This window comes from Mus caroli, unplaced genomic scaffold, assembly GCF_978045245.1.
Source record: "Mus caroli unplaced genomic scaffold, Mus_caroli_1 scaffold_2, whole genome shotgun sequence".
NCBI lineage: Eukaryota > Metazoa > Chordata > Mammalia > Rodentia > Muridae > Mus > Mus caroli.
Genome location: NW_028227257.1, coordinates 23,581,155 through 23,605,432, shown reverse-complemented (window position 1 = coordinate 23,605,432; position 24,278 = coordinate 23,581,155). Strand labels below are relative to the sequence as shown.

Sequence of the window (24,278 nt, the reverse complement as noted above, 5' to 3'; positions counted from 1 at the left end):
GTTCGGTTCCATCACAAGCACCCACGGTCTCCAGCTCCAGGGGATCTAATGCCCTCTTCTGACCTCTGCGGGCACCAGGCACACATGATGCACACATATACGTGCAGGCAGAACAGCCATACACTTTTTTTTTAATTTATTTATTTATTATATGTAAGTACACTGTAGCTGTCTTCAGACACTCCAGAATAGGGCATCAGATTTCGTTATGGATGGTTGTGAGCCACCATGTGGTTGCTGGGATTTGAACTCTCAACCTTTGGAAGAGCAGTCGGCGCTCTTAACCACTGAGCCATCTCACCAGCCCCTCCATACACTTTTTAAAAGTAAATTTTTAAAAACCGTTGAGTTTTATTGCTGTTCCCTGTGTATCACCTGTTATCCTGTACGCGCTGATAAATACGCTGACAAAATCAACGTACAGGAGAAAGGGGTGTTAGCTATCATTTCAGGTCACAGTCCATCACAGCAGGGAGTTCACGGCTACAGGAACTGAAAGCAGCTAGTCCCATCCCAGTCAGCAGCCCATAGAGAGTGCGTGCGTGTACACTGTCAGCTCTACAGTCCAGGACCCAAAGCCACAGAGTGGCACCACTGCAGGAACTGAGTGCTCTCATTATGTATAAGAGATGACCCCTCAGTTCATGTAAAAGAGATGAGCCCTGGCTGAGATGCTTCCCAAGTGATTCTAGATTGTGTTAAGCTGACAGTTAAACTAGCCATCATAACTGGAGGCAGTGTTGAGAATCACTGGATTTGATTGAGTCCATGGGGCCCTTTTCCCAACCCGAGAGCCTGATTCTGAGATTCACATATGTAGCAGGGTTGATTCCACGAGAGCACAGAGCAGAAAGGCCAGGACAGCCTCAGAGCCCTCAACTGCTGTCCTTGGTTTTCCTATCCACCAGGTAGCCCTGCTGCGAGCACAGCTGGCCTTGGAGCGAAAGCAGAGGCAGGACTACATTGCACGGTCAGTGCAGACCAGCCGTGAGCTAGCAGGCCTGCATCACAGCCTGTCTCACTCCCTCCTCACCGTGGCCCAGGCCCCTGAGGCCACTGTTCTGGAAGCTGAGACCCGAAAGCTGGATGAGTCTCTGAATCAGAGTCTGACATCCCCAGGGCCATGTTTGCTACATCCCAGTCTGGACACTACTCAAAATACCCACAGGTAGTGGCCATAGGCAGGGCAGGACACAGGCGAGTCAGGTGGGACACACATCGGATGACTGCAGAGGGGCCACAGCCCCCCGAACCAGCGACAAGTTTGCCAAAGGCGAGATTTACCTGTTACTCAACCTGGGAGACCCTAGCCAGCTGACAGCCCCTGGAAGAAAACAAGAACCCTTCAGGCTGGGGAAGGAAGGTCCCAGGACACATGGGAATGAGGCAAAATCACATTTGCTTGCTAACCTGCTACCCAAGAAGTGCCTTGCCCTGACCGTGGGGCATCTGTCGTCTTCCCGCCGGATGAAGCAACCACAGTCTACACTAAGCCTGAAGACCTGACAGCATATGAGTATTCTGTCCTGGGCAGGAGCACCCTGAATGTATCAGGTACAGGAGTGTCCATGGCCTGTTTGTCTTCAGTGTCTCCCTCATCTTCCCTTCGACAATAAATCCTAGGCCTTTGCGTTAGTCCTTGGCTGCTGTCGCTGCTTATGTAGATGGGAAGAAGCAGGGCTTCAAGGGAATTAAGTAAGATTTACTGATTCTTTTTTTTTTTTTGGTTTTTCGAGACAGGGTTTCTCTGTATAGCCCTGGCTGTCCTGGAGCTCACTTTGTAGACCAGGCTGGCCTCGAACTCAGAAATCCACCTGCCTCTGCCTCCCAAGTGCTGGGATTAAAGGCGTGCACCACCACGCCCGGCAGATTTACTGATTCTTACATGGTGGCATGAACATACCACATGGTATGTTGTCTAACTGGGAAGGTTAATTAGAAAATCCCCTCTGGGTGATGATGGTGCACACCTTTAGTCCTAGCACTTGGAGTGGCAGAAGCAGGATCTCTGAGTTTGAGGCCAGCCTGGTCTACAGAGTGAGTTCCAGGACAGCCAGGGCTATACAGAGAAACCCTGTCTTGAAAAACCAAGGAAGAAAAACAAAGAGCAAAGAAAACCCCGGGCCACCCCAAAGTGTGACTGACAAGACCCACATAACAAGTTTTGTGAGATGGTTCAGCAAGTAAAGGCACTTTCTGCCAAGCCTGACAACCTGAGTTCTGTCCCCAGTCCCACAAGATAGGTGAGTAAGCTGCCATCTGACCTCCCCACACACATGCATGTACACTATAAAGAGAACAAGAGCCAAGTAAGACATTAGTGAGTTAGAGACAGTCCAAGTATGAACAGAAGGACCATAAAGCAAGGAAGTTGCCAACTGACTTTGGGGATGAAGAAGTTGAGAGTTGATGGGAACTGGTCTGTTGTAGCAAACAGTGGGACCAAGGTTAGAGGCTGGATTGTGGCAGACAGCAGATGCTAAGCAGCTACCTGCTGAAGGATGTTTTAATCACATTGTGAACCCTGAGATTGTTTACTGAACAACAACAACAAACAAAAAAAAAAACCTGTTTCTAATTGTGTGGCTCAGCCCTTAGCACACACTTTTAATCCCTCTGGCTGGAATACAGACATGCCCATAGTACTTACCTTTAATCCCAAACTATGAAGCTAAAGTTAGTTTATAAAAGAAAGCACCCAGCCGGGCATGGTGGCGCACGCCTTTAATCCCAGCACCCGGGAGGCAGAGGCGGGCGAATTTCCGAGTTTGAGGCCATCCTGGTCTACAAAGTGAGTTCCAGGACAGCCAGGGCTATACAGAGAAACCCTGTCTTGAAAAACCAAAACCAAAAAAAAAAAAAAAAAAGGAAGCACCCATGTTTGAAAGTGCTGTCTAGTTGAGTGTCAGACAAAATGATGAATCACAGAAAAATTTGACAGAGTAAGATATGTCCAACTCTCATGAGAAGAGAGAAGAAAGGGATACTACTTCAGGGGCAGTGCAGAGAGGGAGGGAGAGGGAGGCAATCTCACTGGGAGAATTTTACAGAGAGAGGTTGAAGCGAGAACAAGCTAGAGTGGACAGGTAAAGCCTGTATATTAGAACGCATTGCTAGAGCTAGTTTGAGGCTAAGCAGAGTAATTTAGGAAAAGTTCATTGAAGCCAGTTTGAATCACTTAACATGGAAAGGAGTTTTGAACCAGAACAGCTGAGTTAACCAACCTGCCAGAGTTCAGAAACAACTAGAAAGGGAGAGCTTATTCAGCAGTAAATCTTGGAGGCTGAAAACATTCTAGGCCTAGATTAGGTGGTTCAGAGGCCCAAAGCTTCCAGTACTAAGCCTAGGTTAGCAGATGGAGTCAGTAAGTCTTAGAGACAATTACTACAGGAGAATAAAAGGTACTGTATAGTCTCCAACTTTCTAACCTTTAAACCAAGCTCTTTGACCTTTGCCTAAAGTCAAAGCCTTGATTTGAGAAGTCCATCTATTCCCCATAACACATAGTTGTCTGCCTGATTATCCTCGTGTCCCTCCCTGGGCACAGCAAGTGACTCTGGCCCCTGAGTCCCACCATGTATCAAGCCAACATAGACTGGACATACCAGTCATTTACAGAAAAGGCCTACCTAGGAGTTCTGCCACTAAGCCATGTCACCAGCCCCCAGTCCCCCAAACAGTGGTGTTCCCAGTGTTCTTTGCTTGGTCTAAGCATGCTATATTAGAATTCCCACTTTCATTTTTTCATGTCTTTTTTTTTTTTTTTTTTTTTTTTTGTTCCCTGTACTGGAATCCCCTCTGAAAACAATGACACTAACTTGATGAGGTTTGCCATGCTATTCAGCCGGGCGTGGTGGCGCACTCCTTTAATCCCAGCACTCGGGAGGCAGAGGCAGGCGGATTTCTGAGTTAGAGGCCAGCCTGGTCTACAAAGTGAGTGTCAGGACAGCCAAGGCTACACAGAGAAACCCTGTCTCGAAAAAACAAAACAAAACAAAACAAAAAAACATGCTATTCAGTGGGAGTGAACAAATTCATTTGATTGGGGTACTTAATAGGAGGAATAGAAATGATGCAAAGACAGCTACATAATCAAAGGCCTGCTCCACAGAGGGAGACACTCACAAATGCTGCAAACTTGTAGCCACTGTACAACTTGTGGGCAGCTGCACAAACTGGAGAGTCTTTTCCAGGCAGTTAAGTTGGCTTCTGCTTCCTGTAAGGCACCTGGGTTTGTCAGGGAGTGACTCTGCAGGCCTTGTAGTTTATGTATACTAACAGAGTGAAGATCTAGTGAATCTGCTCAGTTTCTGGAACTTCCTGAAGCTTTTGAGTTGTTACTTGGGAGTCTTCCCTGTAGGATGGAATTTTTGCCTCCCTTTAGAATCTCCTAGGTCTTAAGGAGCTTTCCTCCAAAATGAAAGGTTCCTGTCTTGCAGGAAAATGCTATATAATATTAGGCAAGGCAATGTAATACCAGTCCTCAGAAGGCTGAAGCTAGAACATCAGGAGGTCAAGGGCAGCCTGGAGCTACATTGTAAATTTCTGCCCAAGAAAAACAAATAGATGATAATTAGATAAATGGATGGATAAATGAATACGTAGAAGGGTGGCTGGAAGAAAGAGAGAGATTGTCCCTGAGATCTGACCCTTCCTCCCCAGATACTATGTTTGCAGGGAGTACCAGACCAAGATTTTATTCAGAACCAGGCTGATGTCACACCATTTTATCTTTACCCATGAATGTCTTCATAATTATGTGGCTGTTGTGACACTAAAAATCCAGCATTCAGCTCGTTGTCACTTGTGAATGGTGGCATGTCTGCCCATCTTAGCTGACAAGCAGCTTCCATTTCTAGTCCATGGGGGCCTTTTGGGGGCCTTTGGTCTGATTATCATTCTGTCAGTGATAGAACTTCTTTCTTTGCTGTTCTGATCCAAATCCAGAGAGGGCGGCCTAGCATATGAGCAAGGATGTTCATGTCAGCAGGCTGAATCCTGTCCTTTATCCCAAGTTCCCTCTTTCAACAGCTAGTGATAGGCTGTCTCTAGAGCTGGAAGAGAATGGAGTTCCACTTCCCCAGGAAATACAGACTCAACTCAGTGTGATAAACACTCTCATAGACTTACCCCGGACCTCAAAAAGAACATCAACTAGCTGATGCCTGTTATGCTGGGGGAAGGGCCTGTAAAAAGGTAAAAGGTAGCCACATGGTGCTATCACATGCCTTTAATCTCACAAAAGAGGATTTCTGCGAATTCAAAGCCAGCCTGGTCTACAGAGTGAGTTCCAGGATAGCCAGCCAAACTTTTGTCTCCAAATAAGGGGGCTGGGGGCGGCAAGTTGAGACAAAAGGCGGCTAGAGAGCTAGAGTGCTGGGGAACTGTATAAGAGCTAGAGAGATGCTCATTGTTTAGGAGCTTGTGTTGCTCTTGCAGAGAACATGCGTTTGGTTCTATACCCACATGATGGCTCAGAGCCATCTGTAACTCCATATTCAAGGAATCCAGCCCCTCTTCTCACCCCTGAGGGCACCAGACATGAACATGATGCACATGCATACATGCAGGCAAAATACTCATGCACATAAAATAAGCTTTGTAAACATGAAGGGCAGAATAGCACGGAGGAAGGCGGGGATATATTATATCAGTATAGACACACAACTTTGGCCTCTGGGCTGAAGATATGAAGTATGCAATGAGTTTGTGCTGACCATGCAGACCAGACTCTGGCCACTCACCCTGGTTATCCAGCTAGTTGCCTGTGTTTAGTAGTACCTGGGCTAGCCTGAGTCCTTGCTCAGAGCAGATCAGAGCCACAACCTTCTTACCTCATGTTTACTATCTTGTGCATCTAGGCAATCAGACCATCCTCCAAAATCTATGGAAGAATTGGAGATGGTGAAATTCTAGAAAGCTCCTGTCACCCAAGAAAACCCCTCAGGGTCCTTCACCTGTTGTGAGAAATATTAAAAAATGAACTGGCACGATCCCGCGTTTGTGCCTCTGTCCCAGCAGCCTGGCCGGCCAGCCATGCACTGGTAGGCAATGGCAGTTTTGTTTTTATCCCTTGGAGACTCTGACTCAGAACTCCACCTAGCTCGCTAGGTTCCCACTGGCGAGTCATTACCACGCCAGCCCCATTCTTCAAAGCCCCCACAGCTTTTGTGGTGCTCATCAGGCAAATCCACACTTTGCCACTGTACTCTCTGGAACCCAGTTGAATTGTCTCGAGAAGAAAAACACTACACAAACTTAGCTCAGAAATGGTAACTCAATCCCTGGGCACAACAACTAAAACCCAATCTTTTAAGCCGTATTAAATCTGATTCCTCCGTTGGTGAATCCTGACAGATCCACCATGAAACCAGGAAACTTTTCAGCTATATCCTGCCCTTCCGCTACCCCCGATCCAAAAGCAGCCCAGACTTCCCAGCATTCCTCCCATCTCCCCAGGGAAAACTCCCTGTCCCCCCACTCTGAGAATGTCTAACACATCTCCATTACCGTGTCACTTGGGGCACCAGATCAGCAAGCTGCAGTAACCAGTGCTGCCCCCAGAAACCCTGGTGACTGGCGTTCCTGGGACAGATGAAGGGTCCTGCTGTTTGGCTGTGGTTGGAGGCCTGATTCGTCCTTGGAACAAAGGCAGAAACTGACTGAATCTGGGACAAGACCAACCTGGACCCTACTACCTTCCCAGTACCCACCTGAAAGCCATGTAGAATAACTGGTTGATATTGCTGAAGCCAGAATTCCCCAGCATGGCACAGGACACACAGTGGAAATCAAAATGGTGCAGGAGAGAATTGGGAGTCACTCCGGATGGCTTCTTCCACACTGTCCCATGCTTGCTCACTGAGTTCATGCCCTGGTAACAGCACAAAGACAAGGTGGGGATTCTGGCACCAGTCATCAGTTCTGGGGAGCAGGAGGAGAGACCATGGGCCGAGGTTGGGGAGGGGAGAGGTACGCAGTAGCCAAGAGAAATGATTTGGACCAGAGGATGGGGGACTGGGCCTGGGGAGTGAAGCCAACAGCACAGGCCCAGGTGCTAACAACTGACCAGCCACCAGAGAGCTTTTGTCCTCCAGTATCCCATGAACTTCTCATAACATGCTTCCCTAGCTGTGTGGTGGCAGGTGGAACAGTTGGGGCTTTTTGAAGGGCAGCCATGCTTTCCAAATTTGAAGCAGAACCAGTTACATTGCTGTGGTACCATGTATGTCCATTCTTGCTGGGGTGCCAAATCATGTGTCAGGTCCAGGCAGGGAGCAATCATCCACAAGACAAGGCCCCAGAAGACCCAGCAGTGCTCCATGTCTGCCCAGGCGGTGGCTCATGTGGCAGGGGACAGACTGGCCTCTTCACCTGAAAGGACATGGGGCTGAGGCCACGGACAGCACGAGACAGCATGCGCATCCCCAGCCTTCCCTTCAGCTCCAACGTACCCCTCCTGTCCATTTTCTCACCCCCAGGGAGGATTCTGACTGGACCTAGTGAAGATGCTAGCACAGAGAGCGTAAGTTTTGTCCTGAGTGTTCCCTGCAGAAAGACTGGCTGTCAGCGCCACTCATTATATCAGAGTCCACACTGTGACCACTCTCCTGTACCCTACAGGGGACAGTCACCAGGCTCTTTAGTACTGAAAGTGAGAGCCCAGGGCCACACAGTGTCCTCATCTCTCTTCAATTAGGTATCTGAGATTGCTGACCTGAACCTGTAGTTTTCCCCCAGAAGCCAAGCATTCCAAGATGGTTCTGCCTATCAGTGACCCTACCATCCCCCGCTGCCATGGTTTCACTGTGATCCTCCAGAATTCTTACTCTATCCCTTAAATTCTTTTAAATCAACACAGAGTATTGGATATTGTCATGACCCTTTCTCTTTATTTTTTTTTCCTAGATTTATGTTATGACACCTCTCTACAGCCCCTAATATATATTTATACACAGACTATGGTATCAAAACTGCCTCTCTGATAAAGGAAGCAACTAGAAAAAGCTTTCTAAATTGTGTCAGACTTACTTAGAGTGTCTGTGCATGTGTGTGTGGGCATTCAGGCCATGGTTCATGTGTGTGGTAGTCATAGAACCACCATGGGGTTCTAGGAATTGTCCGGCTTAGTCACCAAGTTACCTCAATAGCCCTGAAGAATGTTTTCATTTGCTCAAAATAGCCAGATAAAAACAAAAGCAAGATCCTTAACAACTCTCCCTTCAAAACCACTAGGCTAAACTTCTTTTTTTTTTTTAAAGATTTATTTAAGCCGGGCGTGGTGCCACATGCCTTTAATACCAGCACTCAGGAGGCAGAGGCAGGCGGATTTCTGAGTTCGAGGCCAACCTGGTCTACAAAGTGAGTGCCAGGACAGCCAGGGCTACACAAAGAAACCCTGTCTCGAAAAACCAAAAAAAAAAAAAAAAAAAAAAGATTTATTTATTTATGTAAATACACTGTAGCTGTCTTCAGACACTCCAGAAGAGGGCGCCAGATCTCGTTAAGGATGGTTGTGAGCCACCATGTGGTTGCTGGGATTTGAACTCTGGACCTTCGGAAGAGCAGTCGGGTGCTCTTACCCACTGAGCCATCTCACCAGCCCCTAGGCTAAACTTCTTTTCCATTAGAATGATTATTTTTTACATGAGTAATTAAACAAACAAGACCCAGATCTGATATATATATATATATATATATATATATATATATATACATAAATTCATATAAAAACAAAAACAGATGGGCAGTGGTGGCACATGCCTTTAATTACAGCACTTGGAAGGCAGAGGCTGGGAGATCCCATAAGTTCAAGGCCAGCCTGGTCTACAGAACAAGTTCCAGGACAACCAGGGCTATACAGAGAAATCCTATCTTGGTCAAAACAAAACAGTGTACTTCATCTTGAGATAAGAATGATAAGTTCATCTCTATTCATTAAAAGCCAATTTCCAGCCTGATATGGTGGTGTAGCCTTTAACCTCAGCACTTAAGGAGGCAGCAGCAGGTAGATCCCTGCGAGTTTGAGACCAGCCTGGTCTACATATGGAGTTCCAGGCCAGCCAGGGCTACTCCCAGTTCCCAGAGATGATAATTAACTTAAAAGCAGTTAGAAGGGTCAGTGAGATGACTTGGTGGCAAAAGCCCTTGCCACACCAGCTGATGACCTGAGTTTGCTCCTGCAGCTTGAAGAGGTTTGTCTTGACCCGAGGAGGTCTGCAGCTCGTTTGTAGCCGTCTCCGTGAAGTTGCTGAGAGCTGGTCCATGTCATTCTGGTGCTATGTTGTGCATCAGCTACCAGGCTCCCACAAAAGCTGGTAAGTATGGATGTGTTGCCTGTATGTATGCATGTGCACCGTGTGCATGCAGTACCCATAAAGGCCAGAAGAGGGCTCAGATTTTGTAGAACTGGAGTTTCTGATGGTTGGGGAATGATCCTCTGAAAGAACAGCCATACTCTTAACTTTTAAGTCATCTCTCAGGCCTTGCACACATCTTTTTTTTTTTTTTCTTTGAGCTAGGGTTTCCCTGTGTAGCCCTGGCTGTCCTGGAACTCACTCTGTAGACCAGGCTGGTCTCTAACTCAGAAATGCGCCTGCCTCTGCCTCCCAAGTGCTGGGATTAAAGGTGTGCGCCACCATGCCCAGCATGCACCCATCTTTTTAAAATGCAGGCTCTAAGGATTAATAGTTCTGAGGTCTTAAGGACAAATAGTTTTATTCCATTTTTTTCTGGAGACCTGACAATTTACCCTTACAGAACTGATCCCTATATATGACCATATTTGACTCCAGTGTTTTGCCTCTGAGCAATCTCATGAACTCATGCATAAATTATAACCACCTGGTACAATTTTTGTTTGGAATATTTTTATTTTTATTTATTTTTGTATGAGTGTTCTATGTATATATATGGTGCATGCCAGAAGAGGGCATCAGATCCTATTACAGATGGCTGTGAGCCACCATGTGGTTGCTGGGAGAAGGGGGCTGACGGAGGGTAACTAACTGGGCCTGTGTGTGTGATAGAAATACATTATGAATATATATGAAGATGTCATAAACCCATTATCATGGATAATCAACATATCCTAACAAAAACATTTAAGGTCTAGATGTGGCAGCACATGCCTTTAATCCCAGCTTCTGAGAGGCAGAGGCAAGCAGAATTCAAGTCCAGCCCAGGCATAGTGAGACCCTATCTAAAATAAAATACAAAATAAAATCTTAAAAACTCTTTAGGTAAGCTGGGCGGGGTGGCACACACCTTTATTCCCAGCACTTGGGAGGCAGAGGTAGGGGAATTTCTGAGTTCGAGGCCAGCCTGGTCTACAGAGTGAGTTCCAGGACAGCCAGGACTACACAGAGAAACCCTGTGTCGAAAAAAACAAAAACAAACAAACAAAACAACAACAACAAAAAAAACCTCTTTAGGTTGACAGAAAACTGAATTCAACAGCATAAAATAGATTCCTAAAGTGGGATTTATTAGCTGAAGCAAGAGTTCTAAGTCAGACTTTTAAGCTTAAGTCTGGAGACAGAGTGCAGCATGGCTGCTCTTTCAGGGGACCCTGGTTCAGTTCCCAGCACACATTGGGTGACTCAGAACTGCCCATAAGTCCAGATTTCGGGGATCCAATGCCCTGTACTATCATCTGGTACACATAAACACATGTAGACACACATAAAAATAATTAATAAATATTCAAAACAAAAACCTCCCATGAGATGCTAAGAGGCTGAGGCAGGAGTCCAGGTGTTCCTGGTCATCGAGGGCAGCGGAAAGACACTGTCTTAAAACAAAACTATTGAGCACTTTGTTTTAGTCTTTACATCGGTATTAAGCTGTCTAGAGCTAATGGGTTACAACAGAAAGCAAATAAAGGTTTGTTTAATCTCCACTCCATAGCCTTGTCCTGGAGGGGGTGGAATCAGCGAACGTCCTTATTTTATTTATTGACCCACACTGGGATTAGCTCTGGGACGCTGTTTAAGAACCCAGGGTACTTTGAAGTCCAGAACTGGGTTCCACTATTGATCAGTTTAAGCTTGAAAAAAAAAAGCAAAGTTAACACCCACTCTCCTTTAAAAATAATTTATAGATTATATTTACTTTTTTGTGAGTGTGGTCAAGGGCACGCCACGGCATTTATATGGAGGTCAGAGGACATTTTGCAAGAATCAGTTTTTTTCCACTATGTGGGTCCTGGGTATAGAACTCAGAATTGGCAGCAAATGCCTTCACCTTGCAAGCCAGTTAATTCCCACTTCCCCCTGCAGAGATTCTCATGCTTTAACCGCATTGGAAACACCCTGGAGCCACTTTTGGCTTTCTGATGAGGGAACCAATGATTTCCTTGGAACCGATTTCTTCCTTTTTTCTTTTGTAATTTTTCAAGCTAGGGTTTCTTTGCATAACAGCCCTGGCTGTCTTGGAATTCTCTTTGTAACCCAGGCTGAACTCGAACTCACAGACATCCGCTTGCCTCTGTCTTCCGAGTGCTGGGATTAAAGATGTGCGCCCACCCCGGTTTGGAACCAATTCTAATTAACGCTCCGGTGGCTATGGCGGGGTCAAGTTGGAAGCGCTGTCCTTAAGAGATCCAAAGGTCCAAGGAGAGGCACTTACCACAGGTGCTGTCACTCCGCACTCAAGCACCGCCCTCTGTGCTCCCAGCCCGCCCCTCTCGGAGCACTGCCCAATCCGCGCGAGGAGGCGTGAATTGTCACAAGCTAGACAGCCTTTGAGAAGGCAGGTGAGTGGGTGGAGCCCCACTTACGCATCGCTACGCCTGCGCAAGACAGCGAGGGGCGTGATCATGGGTCCAGGCCGGAAGCGGGAGGCTGGAAGGGCGGGCCGGCTGGTGTCCCCTTTCCGGCCGGTCCCCATGGAGGCGCTGGGGAAGCTGAAGCAGTTCGATGCCTACCCTAAGACTCTGGAGGACTTCCGGGTCAAGACCTGCGGGGGTGCCACGGGTAGGTCTCGGCGCGGGCAGGGTTGCAAGGAGGGAGCTGTCCTCGCGTTCGGACCGGGCTCCCGGACCCTCCGTGGCCTGCTAAGGGGCTGAGGGGTGGGATATAGGCCGATCCAAATCTCGCTCTCACCCTGCAGTGACCATCGTCAGTGGCCTTCTCATGCTCCTGCTCTTCCTATCGGAGTTGCAGTATTATCTCACTACGGAGGTGAGGGGCGTGGCCTAGAGCGTGGGCGGGGCCTGGCATTCTAAGGGTAGGACCCTTAAAGGTGGGAGAGGGGAGGAGAGGCGAGGAGAGTGAGAGTAGGGTGAGAGTAGGGGCGAATCTGACTGAGATAGTCGCTCTCTAGGTGCATCCTGAGCTCTACGTGGACAAGTCTCGGGGGGATAAACTGAAGATCAACATCGATGTTCTTTTCCCGCACATGCCTTGTGCCTGTGAGTACCCGATTGTGAGTGGGGAGTTGGACTCCTGGACGTAGGGTGGGCTTCCAGATTTACACCTCTGGCCTTAGATCCCAGAGTGAATGCCAGGCCATCCTCATTCCCCGAGTCAGTTCTTCCTCGAGATACATCTTTCCCATCAAAGCTCAGCTCTCCGGATCCCTGGAGTCGTAGCACCTTAGCTTGCCTCTACGTTTCCAGACTTGAGCATCGATGCCATGGACGTGGCCGGGGAGCAGCAGCTGGATGTGGAACACAACCTGTTCAAGAAACGACTAGACAAGGACGGCGTCCCCGTGAGCTCAGAGGCTGAACGGCACGGTAACCAGGGGAGGGGGACAAGTCCCCGATCCTACAGCTGGACATGCCTGCCTTCCACACAGGGGCCTTTGCAGGCTCAGTGACACCGTAGGCAGAAGCCAGCTGGCTTGCTTAGGGTTCTACAACTATTAAAAGTCAAGAGTCAGTTGAATCCATGCTTCTGGTATTGGAACATTGAGTAGAATACCTTAGGGGCTGGAGAGAGGGCCCAGTGGTTAAGAGCAAGACACTTTGCTCGGTTATCGTTTCTCAAGCTTGAACATGGGTCTTCCTTAGGTAAAGGAAGTTTGCTTGTCCACCTCATTGGCTAGAGTACTGTCCCCCGTTGCAGTGCGAATATCCTAAGATTAAGAGTTTAAATTCTCGAGTAGAGTTGCCTGGGTTCGGATCTAGCATTGTCTTGCAGTTTGTGAGCATGATCTATAAACTGGTGATGAATGGTAGTAACCCATCCATGAGCAGGGCTGGATGCAGTACAGACTGGTCTCAGCTTACGACGCTCTGACTTGGAGATGGTTTGAAAGCATGCCTGTACAACCATTCAGGTCTTCACTTTGAGTAGAGGAGTCAGTCATTGGAGGTACTCGGTGCTTTGTTAGGAACTAGTCTTCATGTCAGATGGTTTGCCCAGCTGTTGGCTGGGTAAGTATTCTGAGAATGTTTAAGGCAGTATAGATTAAGCTATAATGATCTGTGTCTTAGATGTATTAAGTGCATTCTAAAATATGATATTTTACCATCGGAAACCTCATCCTGAGTTGGGGGATCAGTAATACATAATCAGTACACAACCCATAAGTAATCTTTTTTATTTTTAAGATTTTATTTATTGTTTTTTGTTTGTTTGTTTGTTTGTTTTTTCGAGACAGGGTTTCTCTGTGTAGCCCTGGGCTGTCCTGGAACTCACTCTGTAGACCAGGCTGTTCTTGAAGATTTTATTTATTGTTAAGTACACACTGTAGTTGTCTTCACACACACACCAGAAGAGGGCATCAGACCTCATTACAGATGGTTGTGAGCCACCATGTGGTTGCTGGGATTTGAACTCAGGACCTTTGGAAGAGCAGTCGGTGCTCTTAACCACTGAGCCATCTCTCCAGCCCATAAGTAATCTTTCTAAAAGACCTGGTATAGAGTGTTCACTTTGAGCAGTTTCCCTAAGTTGCTGTCTCTGTTACCCTCAGCCCATCTCACTGTGTAGAACTCACAGATCCTCTTGCCTCTGTCTCCCAAGTGCTGGGGTTAAAGGTATGGGCTACTACTCCCAGATCAGACCCAGTCTCAGAGTCTAAGGGGATGGAACAGGACAACAGGAACTTGCCTGTACCAACTAACTCTTAGTGTTTACTGCTGTTTTCTGATACTGAGTATATGTAATGGCCGTAACACCTGACCATCATGTGTGTGGCTGGTTTTGCCTAGCCCAGGGACTTATGTGGGGGGAGCTGTGGCTGTGGATGTCACTGTGTCTGCTTCATGCTGTGCTTTTGCCCCTGCCCTGCCCAGAGCTTGGGAAAGTCGAGGTGACAGTGTTTGACCCCAACTCGTTGGACCCCAATCGCTGTGAGAGCTGCTACGGCGCTGAGTCAGAAGACATCAAGTGAGCCACGCCTCAGGGCATGGGGAGTAAGACCTGAGAGAGTAGAGGCGTTATATTCCTCACTATTCATAGCAGTTAGTGATAATAATAAGTGATAACAGTTAGCAAGCAGGCCCGCTGGCAATTGCACTCCTACGGGGCCTGCTCTTCAGTCTAGAGAACCATTTGCCAGGCATCCAGTCCTTGTCTTCAATCTGAGCCACATTGCTTCTCTATGTAGGGATAATAACACCCTCCTTGCCAAAGTTAAGTGTATGTTATATGTAAAACCCTGACGTACAGGGCCAAAGCTACGTTATTACACCTCCACTATGTGCCAACCACTGTGCGATTTCACAGCCCCAACCCCTGAGAGACTGACTCAACAGGTCTAGAGAGATGTACTTTTCAGAAAGAAGAGGGGGAATAATAATACTGTTACATGTGGCTGACAGTTGGCTTTTATAGCAATTTTTACGTGTGCAGTTAATTGGCGCTAAGAACATTCACACCACCTTCTGCAGTGGGCAGAATAGCGTTGGTGTTACTCCCCAGGGCACTGTGGCTGGGCTCTCATCCCTTCATGACTTCTCAACAGGTGCTGTAACAGTTGTGAAGATGTGCGGGAGGCCTATCGCCGTCGAGGCTGGGCCTTCAAGAACCCGGACACCATTGAGCAGTGTCGGCGAGAGGGCTTCAGCCAGAAGATGCAGGAGCAGAAGAATGAAGGCTGCCAGGTGTACGGCTTCTTGGAGGTCAACAAGGTACCAGGAGGGAGCAAAGGGAGACAGCTGGGTGAATCAGGCATGTTGGTGACTCGGAGAATGAGAGGAAATGTCCCCTACAGGTGGCTGGAAACTTCCACTTTGCCCCTGGGAAGAGCTTCCAACAGTCTCATGTGCATGGTGAGTGATCCAGGGTCAGTGGGGCGCTTAGCTCTCAGATTCCCTCATGGCAGATTGGTGTGCCCCTTACCTGGCCAGTGTTCTTTTACCGTGGAGCCAGAGTAAGAGAGCAGGTTAGCACAGTGGTAGAGAATATAGGGCAGGGGTATGGATGCTCAGAAGTAGTGTTTACCTAGTGTGCATGAAGCCCTGGCTTGGATCTCGTCTGTATGGTGCAGGATTTGGTACCCTTAGCGGTGCTAATGTGTTCATTCACTAGACAGTAGCAATCACCTGCTGCGGGCCGTGTGTCAGTCTAGGTATGAAGATCCTAAGTCAGTAAAGTCCCTGCACTCAGAGTGTTCAGACAGACAGCTGGGCATGGTCCACATACCTACAACCCAGCACTTGGAAGGTAGATAGAAGGATCCGTTCAAGGTCATCCTTACATAGCACGTTTGAGACTAGCCTTAGTTAAATGAGACCCTGCCTCAACACACTCCTTACACACACACACACACACACACGAAACAAACAAACAGGCATATAAAGTACATGATATATCCTCTACTATTAAGTAATGTGGACTTGGGCTGGAGAGATGGCTCAGTGGTTAAGAGCACTGACTGCTCTTCCCAGAGGTCCTGAGTTCAAATCCCAGCAACCACATGGTGGCTCACAAGCATCTGTAATGAGATTTGATGCCCTCTTCTGGTGCGTCTGAAGACAGCTACAGTGTACTTACATATAATAAATAAATAAATCTTTAAAAAAAAAAAATGTAATGTGGACCACACCAAAGACCAGCCTGGTCTACATGGTTAGTTTGGGGCTAGCCAGTACTATATACTGAGACCTTGTCTCTAAATAAATAGATAACATAACAATAATGTAGACCAAAGCAAGGCAGAGTAAGATGGTGGAGGGGACACCATCTGCTGTTTTAGTTAAGGTGGTTTAGGAACTACTGTGGGGTTACCCATGTGCCAGGACCTGAGCAAAGCGAGGCGGCTAGCTGTGGTGATGCCTAGGCAGCATAGCAGGCAGAGAGAGCAGCAGATGTAGATGCTGAGGGCCTGCATGTGCTTGGCAAGTCCCAGTGATAGTGAGCCTTGGAACACAGAAGCTGAAGGACGGCCACATAGGGCAGCAGGGCCAGGCTTCTGTGCTGTGTGAGCTGACTTCACCCTTACAAATAAGGTCAAGCAGGATGGCTCAGACTCGATTCCAACACTCAGAAGGCAGGATTAGGAGGATCTCGTTGAGTGCCAGGCCAGCGAGTGCTGCATAGTGAGGCCTTGTCTCCCCCCACCAAAAAAAAAAAAAAAAAAAAATTAAAGAAGCACAATCAGCACCTGGTGGTAGAGGGTGGGAGGGGCCAGGGCAGCACACGAGGCTCAGTGGAGAAGGTCGCAGTGACCAGGCCTGGCAGAGATGGTGGAGCATGGCTCAGAGTGGTGGTGGTGAAGCGGTGGGTTCTGGATACATTAAAGGTAGAACTGAGAAGATACCAGTGGGTGTGACAGAAAAGGACAAAGGCGTCCAGGACAACGTGAGTTTTATGAGTTTTATGCCTGAGTAGTGGGAAGGTTAGAACTACCGTTTAGAAGACCTAAGGGGATGGGCTGGAGAGGGGTGGTTGTGCACAGGTGTGGGCATAGGACAGACATTCAGTTTCTGACCCTTTCAGGCCAGTAGGAGTTTCATTTCCTAGGTTCTGTGCTTACCAAGTAGTTTTTCCTGGGAGTTGGGGGAGAGGAACTAGCAGGGAGCTGCAGATGTTGGACCTCACACATACTCAGAGCTCTTCTTCAGGCACAGGATTGTGGAGAAGGGACCTCTGCCTGAATCCTCCAGCTTCTGGCGTTAGAGGAGGCTAAAGATGGCTGGTGATCCGGGCGTGGTGGCACACGTCTTTAATCCCAGCACTCGGGAGACAGAGGCAGGCGGATTTCTGAGTTCAAGGCCAGCCTGGTCTACAAAGTGAGTTCCAGGACAGCCAGGGCTATACAGAGAAACCCTGTCTCGAAAAACCAAAAAAAAAAAAGAAAGAAAAAGAAAAGAAAAGAAAAGAAAAATAAAGATGGCTCACCAGCCAGGGGAGTAGACCATGGAATGTCAGGAACATTGGTGGCCCTCTCAGACCCTGGCTGTAACCAGGGTCTGAGATTGTGTTAAGGGCAAGGTGCTTGAAATTGAAGATGTGAACATATGTCATCACTGCCATTGTCAAGTTTAGACGCTGGTGACAGCTGAGGACTGGGAAGTGGAGGATGAGACCGAGAAGGAAGGAAAGACTGCCCAGGAACTGGTGCACAGACCTCAGAAGGCTCACGTGAAGCAGGCTGTGCACATGCAGGACTGTGGGAATTCACCATCACATCACAAAAGTGAGGCTAGAGAGGAGAGCGACAGTGTGACGGGCGGATCTGGAGGGGACAGGTTAGTGCCTGAGCATTAAGACTGGCCAGCTGTGGCAGCCAGGAGAGCAGCCTCCAGTCACAGCAGGCAGAAACACATGCAGGTTGCCCCTAGCTGCTGCTCTGGCATAGGAAGCAAGGTCATTAGCTGAAGGCTGAGGAGAGGGGGATGGAGGTGGCAGAGATTTGAGAGAGGCCACAGTGGGCACCTCTGTTTTCTAGGACAGTGGGTAGAAGTGAGAACATCTGTGGGATTCTCTGGGGTTTAGGGACAAGGGAGTCAAGAGCGCATGATCACAGAGGTGAGCCATGGGAAGAAGTGAGCACTCCGGGTTGGGTAGCAGTGGAAGCCAGTAAGGAAACTGAGGCCGCAGACTGCGCCAGGCCTTCTGTGTGGTGGCAGAGGGCAGTTGGATTGGGTGGGAAGGAACAGGAGGAAGTTAGGCTGGTGGTGCAGCTACTGCTAATGTCAGGTTAGGGACTGAGCAATAGCTGGAGGTATGGACTGGGGGAGAGGAACAGGGGAGAGGGCTGCTCAACTGTGAGGAACGGATGTTGGAAGGCTCCTGTACGTGACTGTGGGACTCAGGAGAAGCTGTGACTCAGCTGTCGTCAAGGATGGACAGTCCTCGGGGTGCCTAGTAGTATTTTGTGATTACACAGTAAGGTGCTTTGATCTGCACCAGAGCTGAGGACTGAGAGTGGATCAGGGGACGGTGATCTGACAATGGCAGTAAGGAGCTAGAAAGGCCAAAGGGGGTAAGATAGGTACGGGAGACCACATAGTCACTGAGGGGATAGAGTAGAGTTGGTGCCTGTGGATGACACAAAGAGTAAAAGGCCTAAGTAGAGGCTGAAGACAGGAGTCTGCTACCTGGTGGGGTGTGGCTGGGGTGGCAGTTAAGATCACACTGGGAGATGGCTACCAGGTAAGAGGAAGGCAGGGAATGAGTAGAGCCCATAGGCCTGGCTGCTCTGAGTGACTAAGGTAAGCATATATGGGGTCATGTGCAGCAGCTCTGCAGGTCTATCAGATAGTCTGTGCCTACATTGGGGGAAAGGCAAGGGGAGCAAGGAGGTGGTCTAGAGGACCCTGCAGAGCTCTGGAATCCTGCATCCCCTTACTCTTGAGGAGTAAAGTGGACTTGCTGAAACTATAGAAAGATACCAGTGTGGCACTGTATGAAACTGTAGGCGCCAGGCCTCACAGACACTCAGGAGATTGGGCAGGCATGACAGCAGCATGTCTGCGCCTCCTCTTAGGTCTACCCTCAGAGTCCTGAACCCCAGGGAACTGACTCTGAGTACAACGATGCCCATACACAGAGCTCCAGTGCCAGTGGCCAGACATCTGCCGCAGCCCTCAGAGTATTTTTTTTTTTTAACATCTTGGTTGATTGCAGGGTGTGAATCATACGGTGTAATTTCTTGTAAAGTTGACCAGGTACTGCCTCTCTTAGATCCTCCTGGTCCTTAGGACAGCCCTCTGCAGAGAAGGTCGTGTAGCTGGGAGACGGTTTTAAGGCTCTAGGTCTTTGGTTCTTCTTAGACTAGCTATTTTTTTCTGCTTAAGCTACCTCCTATGCCTCTTTGGTCCCAGAAGAGGCCTTTTAGCTGGGGCTAGACCCTCGTGCTGAAGCAGGAATGTCAGTCCTCCCTCCTCCCATGGATCTTGCTCCATAGATCTCACTGTGAAGCTCTGAATCTTTGTTCTCTTCCTCCTCTCTCCTTCCCCCATGCTGCAGTCCATGCTGTGGAGAGTAAGTGGCCCTGCCCCCCAGGGAGGCCAAGCCCCCACTTCTGAGGCAGCCTGCCCTCCTGGAATGGGGAGGTTTGGATGGGTCTGGGATGTATCTTTGAGGTGGGGTTCCTCACAGCTGGTAGTTGGGACTAGAAGATGGGATGAAATTGTTGCTTCAGGACCCCCTTGAGACACCTTTGGGGAATTTTGAGGGCAGAAGCACCAGAGTCCCTGTCCCTTTCCCCCCTTCCCCCCATGCTGGCTTACGTTGGGGTCCAGTGATTTGCCATTAACTCTAGTTAGTGATCTAGTCAGTAGATTTTGTTTCCTGAGCTAAAAGCCCTGCCTGGAGTCAGTTGCCTAGAGCTACTTACTGTCAGGGAAGAAAGATCTGTGTTCTTGCCCACCCCATGTGAGGGTATGAACTCTCACCCAGGTCCAGGGCAGGCCCTGACCAGCTGTCCTTAAGCAGCACCAGGGCTACCAGGGTGATGGTGACTAGGAGTCCGAGAAGAGTTAGGTGCGTCACACTCCACAGGGAGGAGACTGGGAGCAGCCAGGAGCCTGGTCCTGCCTGCCTAATGACCCTGTCTTCTTCTCTCCTAGTTCATGACTTGCAGAGCTTTGGCCTTGACAATGTACGTACCAGGTGGAAACCATGGAGGTTGGGTGGCATGGAGACTGGGCTACTCATGTCTGACATGGGGGGCAGAGAAACCTCTCCCCATTGTTCAGCTGATGTTTCAGACTCGGGGGTTGTAGAGTACATCCTTGAGAAGGAACCTCAGAGCAAAGCCAGAAGGGAGTATGACATTCCTAGGTGGGTATAGATGGCCAAGGCTGACAAACGTTGGCGGGGCCAGAGCACTTGGGACTTGGCAGCCACCCTGAGGAATCGGCTCTTTGCTTCAGAACAGAGGGCAGTTGTCCGCTCACCATAACCAGGGGCATGACATAGTCACATTTGCATTTCTAAGCATCCCTCAAGAAAGCTGGCAGTTAGGGGCTTCTGGCTTAGGTCTTCATCCGTTGAGGGGTCCAGGCAGGACCAATGTCTACTATGCACTCCATGAGTCTTTGAAGTTGTACCTTAACCCTGGAGCCCCAGGAACCTGTGGACTGAGAAAGGAATCCTTCAGTGAAAGCAGGAGATGCCTGGTACAGCCAGTCCTTCCATCAACGTCATAGCTTCTCCCTTCATCCCTCCCTTTCCCCCTGCATTGACAGACTCAGGTGTCCCTCTCTGCTGCTCTAGATAGTTCTGGGTGGCGTGGGTGGTGTACTGTCGGGCCTCAGCCATCTGATTGCTTGCAGATCAACATGACACACTACATCAAGCACCTGTCATTCGGGGAGGACTACCCAGGAATCGTGAACCCCCTAGACCACACCAACGTGACTGCACCCCAAGGTACCATCCTGGGAGGTAGCCCCTTCTCCCATCAAAACCCAGCGTGCCTGGCAGCAGCCATGCCCTGTGCTCTCCTCTCCACACAGCCTCCATGATGTTCCAGTACTTTGTGAAGGTGGTGCCCACAGTGTACATGAAGGTGGACGGGGAGGTGAGTTCAGGGAGTACGGGGACAACTCGTCTTCGAGCACTGGAAGTCCTTGTGTAGTTCCTCAGCCTGGCCAAGGAGGTACTGCTCTCTCCGTACAATGGATGCAGCTGAGGCCTGAAGAGTAGAGGTCTGCCCTCACTGCAGTCACAGGCTCACCACCACCTGGCCTGCCTGCTTCCCACACTGCCTCCAGACAACTCTTGGGTGCTCAGTGACTCCCATTCTATGTTCTGGGCTGGGTTAGCCAGGTCAAGCATCCCTTGGGCCTGCTCTGTTTTGTGGTCTGTAGAGCAGCCAGTCTGTGGAGTGCTGTAACAGGGCTCAGGGGCAAGGAAGTGAGTGCCAGCCTTAGGGTGGCACTGCAAGAGTGTTTTCTCACCCCTGGACCTCCAGCGAAAGGATTGACCAGATGTTGCTACAGCAGGTCAACTGTAAGGTGCTGACTAGTAGGCTAGCTGGCTAGTTAGGTGACCAGGCAGGGGACCACAGGAGTTCTGACAGTGCTAGTTACCGACATGGGACCCTCATGTCTCTTCAGATAGTCACAGCCTCACAATGGGCAGGCCTCAGAACACCCCTGAGCCAGTTTCTGAGCCTTTCTCTGTCTCGGACCCTTCCTACCACAGGTGCTGAGGACGAACCAGTTCTCTGTGACCAGGCATGAGAAGGTTGCCAATGGGCTCCTGGGTGACCAGGGCCTGCCGGGGGTCTTTGTGCTGTATGAGCTCTCACCAATGATGGTGAAGCTGACAGAGAAACACAGGTGAGGTCTAGAGCGGCAGTAGCCAAGGCTCAGGGCCAGTGAGAGCCAGTGCCTGCTGAGCCCTCCTGTTGCCTTTTTAGGTCCTTCACCCACTTCCTGACAGGTGTGTGCGCCATCATTGGGGGCATGTTTACAGGTAAGAGGTTCTAGGGCACTTTTGGGGGAAACGGGTGCCCCAGGCTTCCCTGTGCTGTAGATCTGAGAACGGTCACATACTGGGCAAGGGGTCCACTGCTGAGTAGCATCCTTAGTAGTGTCCCAGGCCTTGGCTGGGGAAGAGGAATGCCTTAAAGACCAAGGAAAATGCTCGCTGGCCAGTTAGGTGACAGGCAGGGGTCCTCGGTCTCTCCCTCAGTGGCCGGCCTCATTGACTCGCTCATCTACCACTCCGCTCGGGCCATCCAGAAGAAAATTGACCTAGGGAAGACAACGTAGCTCTCTCCCTTCCCCACGGCTTGTCCTGCCCTCTCCTCCCCTGTGGGTTTACCCTCCAGCCTGTCAACTACCCATATGCCCTCCTCAGCCAGCCCAGCCAGGGCAATAAATATGAATTGTGATAGGAATGACTGGTCTCAGTGTGGTTCTTGGGATCTGGCTGGAACCTAGGAACAGCCCCTTCTCTTAGTCACATGTTGAAATCCATTGTGACTGAGAGGCCAGGGTCAGCCCTTTGGAAGTCCCATGTGCATCCCTGTGTAATTTGGCTTTATTTACACCAGACTGATACCAGCTTCACAGCTCTAGCTCTGCCTTTAGTCCTTATTCTATGACTAGAACTTTCTACGGTAAATATCTTAGAGCCACTATCACAGAGCTCTGAGTCTAGGCTGGAATTGATCACGTCTGCACTGACAGACAGCTAAAGCAGAGGCTACCTCCCACAGCCTGGCCTCATCACGTCTGCACTGACAGACAGCTAAAGCAGAGGCTACCTCCCACAGCCTGGCCTCATCACGTCTGCACTGACAGACAGCTAAAGCAGAGGCTACCTCCCACAGCCTGGCCTCATCACGTCTGCACTGACAGACAGCTAAAGCAGAGGCCACCTCCCACAGCCTGGCCTCATCACGTCTGCACTGACAGACAGCTAAAGCAGAGGCCACCTCCCACAGCCTGGCCTCAGTCCTGTGGCTCTGCTCACTCCCAAGCCCCATAGTGTCACCAGTCCACAGCCTTGGGAGCCAGGACAGCAGCCAGTTCATAAGACCATGGCTGGGAAGCAAAGTACAATGATGGCAGCAAGCTCACTGGAGGGCACTGTGCCCTAGGTCCAGGTGACAGACCACCTGAGAGCTATGTCCAGTGTCCCCTAGAAGTCGGAGGTGATGACTTTCTCTTGCTAACCTGGGGTCCTTCTGGTAACCCACCCATCCTTGGCTTCTTGGTTTGGTTTGCCCCATGCTCTTAGGAGGGTCACTCAGGGCAGTGCTTAGATGTCAGGGAAGGCAGAGCCATAAGCAGGGCAAGAGAGGGACCCAGCCACTGGCAGGAACAGGAAGGCTGCTGGTGAGGGTACAGGTGACAGAGTCCACTCAGACTTTAGAGCTTGTCCTTTCCTGGGATCGCACATGGGCAGTTCCATCCCTGTGCATCCTAGCAAATGCCCAGCTTCTGGTGCTACCTGAGAGCCTGCACCACCTACAAAAGACAGCCCTGGCCTGTGATAGAGTTTATTGAACCCAAGGACTGAACCCTTCCAGGTCACATTGGAAGGAAGGACTTCAAGAGCAGGTTTGAAAGATTGTGACCCTGAAGTGTGTCCCTGGTCACTTGGATTAGTGTTTGTGGACAGGGCTGAAGATGACCTCGCTGATCTGTCCGGGGATGGTGTAGAAGACGAGGAGGAGGAAGATGGTGATTAACGCCAGCAGCAGCAGCAGCACCAGGATGCGCCAGTACCGGCGCCAGATGAAGAAGATGAAAGTCTTGAGGGGGTTCACAAACCAGTTGAAGGAGGTTTTGGGGCGGCTGTTGAGGAAGGGTGCAGTCACAGTGACCAGGAAGCCCCTGCCAGTGACCCCAACTACCCAAGCTTGGGCTACTTACTTGGGTTTCTCCAGAGGCTCTGGCTCCTTTCGCCCCTTCCCAACCGGCCGCTTCTCTGCCTCCTCCACAGTTAGCAGTTCAAACTCTGCCTCAACCTTCCCCTAGAAGAAAATGGTGGGTGGTCAGTGGACAGAGTCTAGCCGGAGCCAGCCCTTGGTCATTATGGGCTACGCACTGTGAGGATGTAGACGTTGCCCGCTGTGTCTGTGAACTCCAGGTCTTCTGGCCGGCCCTTCCTTCTCTTCCTCTTCCTTTTCTTGCCAGCCTGAGCTTCTCTGGCCTCCCTCTCCACATCTTCCATGTCCTTCATCTTCACCACTGGCCACCAACCCCGCAAACGATGACAGCGGAACAGATTGCACCTCGGCCCTGCCCCATCAAGGGCTAGTCGAACAGAACAGTGCTCAGGGTCCCGGGCCCCCCTCACCATGTCTGGTAGCTGCAACTCCAGGGACCCTGTGAGAGCAGAACTCACGAGGTTAGGGCCAGGAGCTGAAGAGGCAGCACCCAGGGTTGCAAAGACCCAGAGGGAAGATAGTGGTCA

The 24,278-nt window shown here is 49.7% G+C and overlaps 4 protein-coding genes across 8 annotated transcripts in view; 2 read left to right on the top strand and 2 right to left on the bottom strand.

Annotated features, from left to right (window-relative positions):
- The window catches only part of Cep250 (centrosomal protein 250), a 43,000-nt gene extending 41,364 nt beyond the window's left edge, over positions 1-1,636 (top strand). For all 3 annotated transcript variants that reach the window (XM_029473957.2, XM_029473958.2, XM_021185583.3), the window contains one exon: positions 909-1,636. In XM_029473957.2, coding sequence (XP_029329817.1) covers positions 909-1,172 — 264 coding nt within the window. In that variant the 3' untranslated portion in view covers positions 1,173-1,636. The remainder of the gene's footprint in view (positions 1-908) is intronic.
- A 2,217-nt stretch (positions 1,637-3,853) lies between these two features.
- Positions 3,854-11,854, bottom strand: CUNH20orf173 (chromosome unknown C20orf173 homolog). Of its 3 annotated transcripts, none has more exons than XM_021156632.3 (6): positions 11,629-11,854; positions 7,070-7,374; positions 6,714-6,874; positions 6,511-6,639; positions 5,835-5,884; positions 3,854-4,957 (listed from the first exon to the last, which is right to left on the bottom strand). In XM_021156632.3, exons 2-5 carry the CDS (start codon positions 7,322-7,324, stop codon positions 5,866-5,868), a joined length of 564 nt encoding a protein of 187 aa, XP_021012291.1. In that variant the 5' UTR covers positions 7,325-7,374; positions 11,629-11,854; the 3' UTR covers positions 3,854-4,957; positions 5,835-5,865. The 3 variants fall into 3 exon arrangements, with proteins under 3 accessions (XP_021012291.1, XP_085689108.1, XP_085689107.1); XM_085832982.1 differs by having other exon boundaries at positions 7,223-7,374; XM_085832981.1 differs by lacking the exon at positions 11,629-11,854 and having other exon boundaries at positions 7,070-8,045.
- On the top strand, positions 11,776-22,251 carry Ergic3 (ERGIC and golgi 3). The gene is made up of 13 exons (XM_021184126.3): positions 11,776-11,975; positions 12,112-12,182; positions 12,325-12,412; positions 12,620-12,739; positions 14,246-14,339; positions 14,917-15,082; positions 15,166-15,223; positions 19,970-20,001; positions 20,678-20,774; positions 20,861-20,925; positions 21,552-21,688; positions 21,769-21,824; positions 22,044-22,251. Exons 1-13 carry the CDS (start codon positions 11,819-11,821, stop codon positions 22,121-22,123), a joined length of 1,221 nt encoding a protein of 406 aa, XP_021039785.1. The 5' UTR covers positions 11,776-11,818; the 3' UTR covers positions 22,124-22,251.
- A 1,212-nt stretch (positions 22,252-23,463) lies between these two features.
- LOC110307408 (fer-1-like protein 4) overlaps positions 23,464-24,278 on the bottom strand; it is a 35,726-nt gene continuing 34,911 nt past the window's right edge. The window contains exons 43-45 of the mRNA XM_085828983.1: positions 23,910-24,190; positions 23,735-23,835; positions 23,464-23,656 (exon numbers count right to left, since the gene is read on the bottom strand). Coding sequence (XP_085685109.1) covers positions 23,464-23,656; positions 23,735-23,835; positions 23,910-24,190 — 575 coding nt within the window. The remainder of the gene's footprint in view (positions 23,657-23,734; positions 23,836-23,909; positions 24,191-24,278) is intronic.